This window comes from Anarhichas minor, unplaced genomic scaffold (assembly GCF_050575085.1).
Source record: "Anarhichas minor isolate MPS153535 unplaced genomic scaffold, ASM5057508v1 ptg000046l, whole genome shotgun sequence".
In the NCBI taxonomy this organism is placed as follows: Eukaryota; Metazoa; Chordata; class Actinopteri; order Perciformes; family Anarhichadidae; genus Anarhichas; species Anarhichas minor.
The window spans coordinates 1,390,001-1,392,123 of record NW_027466492.1 but is presented as its reverse complement, the minus strand read 5'-3'; the positions used below and the strand labels follow the sequence as shown (position 1 = coordinate 1,392,123).

The 2,123-nt window shown below is 46.1% G+C and overlaps 1 protein-coding gene across 1 annotated transcript in view; it reads right to left on the bottom strand.

Annotated features, from left to right (window-relative positions):
* Positions 1–579: 579 nt before the first annotated feature.
* The window catches only part of gdpd4a (glycerophosphodiester phosphodiesterase domain containing 4a), a 19,507-nt gene continuing 17,963 nt past the window's right edge, over positions 580–2,123 (bottom strand). The window contains exons 15-16 of the mRNA XM_076111977.1: positions 2,009–2,088; positions 580–686 (exon numbers count right to left, since the gene is read on the bottom strand). Coding sequence (XP_075968092.1) covers positions 580–686; positions 2,009–2,088 — 187 coding nt within the window. The remainder of the gene's footprint in view (positions 687–2,008; positions 2,089–2,123) is intronic.

Sequence of the window (2,123 nt, the reverse complement as noted above, 5' to 3'; positions counted from 1 at the left end):
GTATGTTCGTTGGTTTCTTCGCTCTTTTGGGAGGTTCGGTTTTCTTGCGTGGTTGAGCTCAGCTGGTGGTGTTGAATGATGAAAATGTTCTCAAGCATGTCAGCCTCTGGGCCAGTGATGAACTGTCCTCACCGGCTCCAGGCTTTCTTTAATGGCATCTATGAGATTATAGTATATAGTATGAAAATGGCCTCTAGTGCTCCTGGGCTCCTTGTCCAGAGTCTCTCCGCTCCATCCCAGATTGCGGATCAGCGGATGAGGTTTGGTTCGGCAGTTCAGGTCGTCCCATGGACTGAGAGAGGAGGTGGAGAGAGACGAGAGTCTGCTGTCTCTTACTCTACATCAACGTGTTGCTCTCTTCTGTTCTTGGTCCGCTTTGTTCTGCCCATTTTTCTTGTAAAGTTGCTTTGGATAAAATATATGTAAATGTATTTTTTCCGATGAAACCACATCTAGTTTTTCAGTGTTAAACTATTACTAAATAATGACCAAGAACACTTCTATCCAATTTGATTTGTTGCTTATTATACTACTTAAGATTTCTCTCTCTCTCTCTCTCTCTCCCTCTCTCTCTCCCTGTCACTCCTCTGTGATGGTGGGCAGGTGGGGGGTACTGGGTGAACCGGGCACGCTCTGCAGGTCGGGCCGGACGTTGGTGCTGGAGATGGACCACACGTCACTTAGCTCTGCAAAAGGGGGAAGGGCAAAGGTCAAAACTATTTAGATTTTATTCCAACACATGGCATTAGTGGGATTGTGGGTAATACAGAGGCAATACTGGAGGTGATGCAAGTTTGCACGAGAAACAAATATGATGGGCACGGTAAGAGCAGGTGATATGAGCATTAAAGTACACATTAATGATAACCAGGTGCAGCCACGCATCAATACATGTAAAGAGGAGATAAAGAGGAAGCAACTGCTGAGTTTGGTGCATGATGCACGGACACATGAACGGTAGTAAAGACTTGTATTAAGGATTTAATCCCTACAGTCGTTTAAGTCTCTCTCTCTCTCTCTCTCTCTCTCTCTCTCTCTGGGCTTCATCGAGGGCTCGTGCTAGGTTTCTATGGGACACGTGAAAGCTTGTACAGTTCAAACAGGGTTCATACAAGGTTTCCCACAGGGGTGTCATGCAGGGGTGTCATGGGTTGAAGACCAAGGGGAGGGAGGTGATAAGGGCTCCGGCAGGGGGGTCGGAGCGGAGGGGGCTCCAGCGAACACAGATGATCTCTGAGGAGTCTGACACACACACACACACACACACACACATACATACAACGATAACAGCGGGAGATCAACGCATGCAAAGATGGAAATTATGAAATAACGTCTCCACCATTTTTTGGGAAATATGATTGTTCGCCGACGTCGATATAAATGACATCGCTGTGTGTTCAGTACCGAGGGTTAGCTTAAGCTAAGGGACGTGCTAGCACTAGCCGTGTTTTGAACCGTCAACTCCCTGAATAAAACTCTTACATGTGACTCTGAGATGCGTAAGTGTGTTGGTGGTTAGCTTGCTAGCTAATGAGGTAAGACATTTACTCAAGACTTCTAACCCGTTGACAAGTGTTTTTCCTCTTTTAACGTGGACTAGATGCTCCATTAAAAACCCTAACTCTGCACTGATCAGCAGGGATGAAGCTGATATTGATGTCCTCATCTAACTCCCATACAGACCGCACACAAGAGTATTTCCCAAAGTGTACAAGAAGCTGGCCGAGACCCTTTCTGTTAGTCCCAACGTGTAAAACAGACCAATGGACTAAATCCCAAGTCATCTTCAAATTCAGTTTTAAGATTAACCTTTTGTTTGCAAACATTTTGGTAGGTTGTTCATATATCAACAACAGCTTTTTCTCTAATAGTTAATGTGGCTTTTGCAAGGAGGCGGGACTAACTGGCTAACTGCCTCATCAGTAACGACCCCCCAGTAAACAGATTGAATATCAGCGGAACGTCTACCATTTGTCCACAATGACACAGTTTGGAAAGACATACATACCCGTCCTGAACTTGCTGTATGGTCCGTTCTCGTGAGTCTGACGGCTGCCGGACCAGAAGGGCAGGCCTCTCTCTCTCCACCTGTGACACACACACACACACACACACACACACAC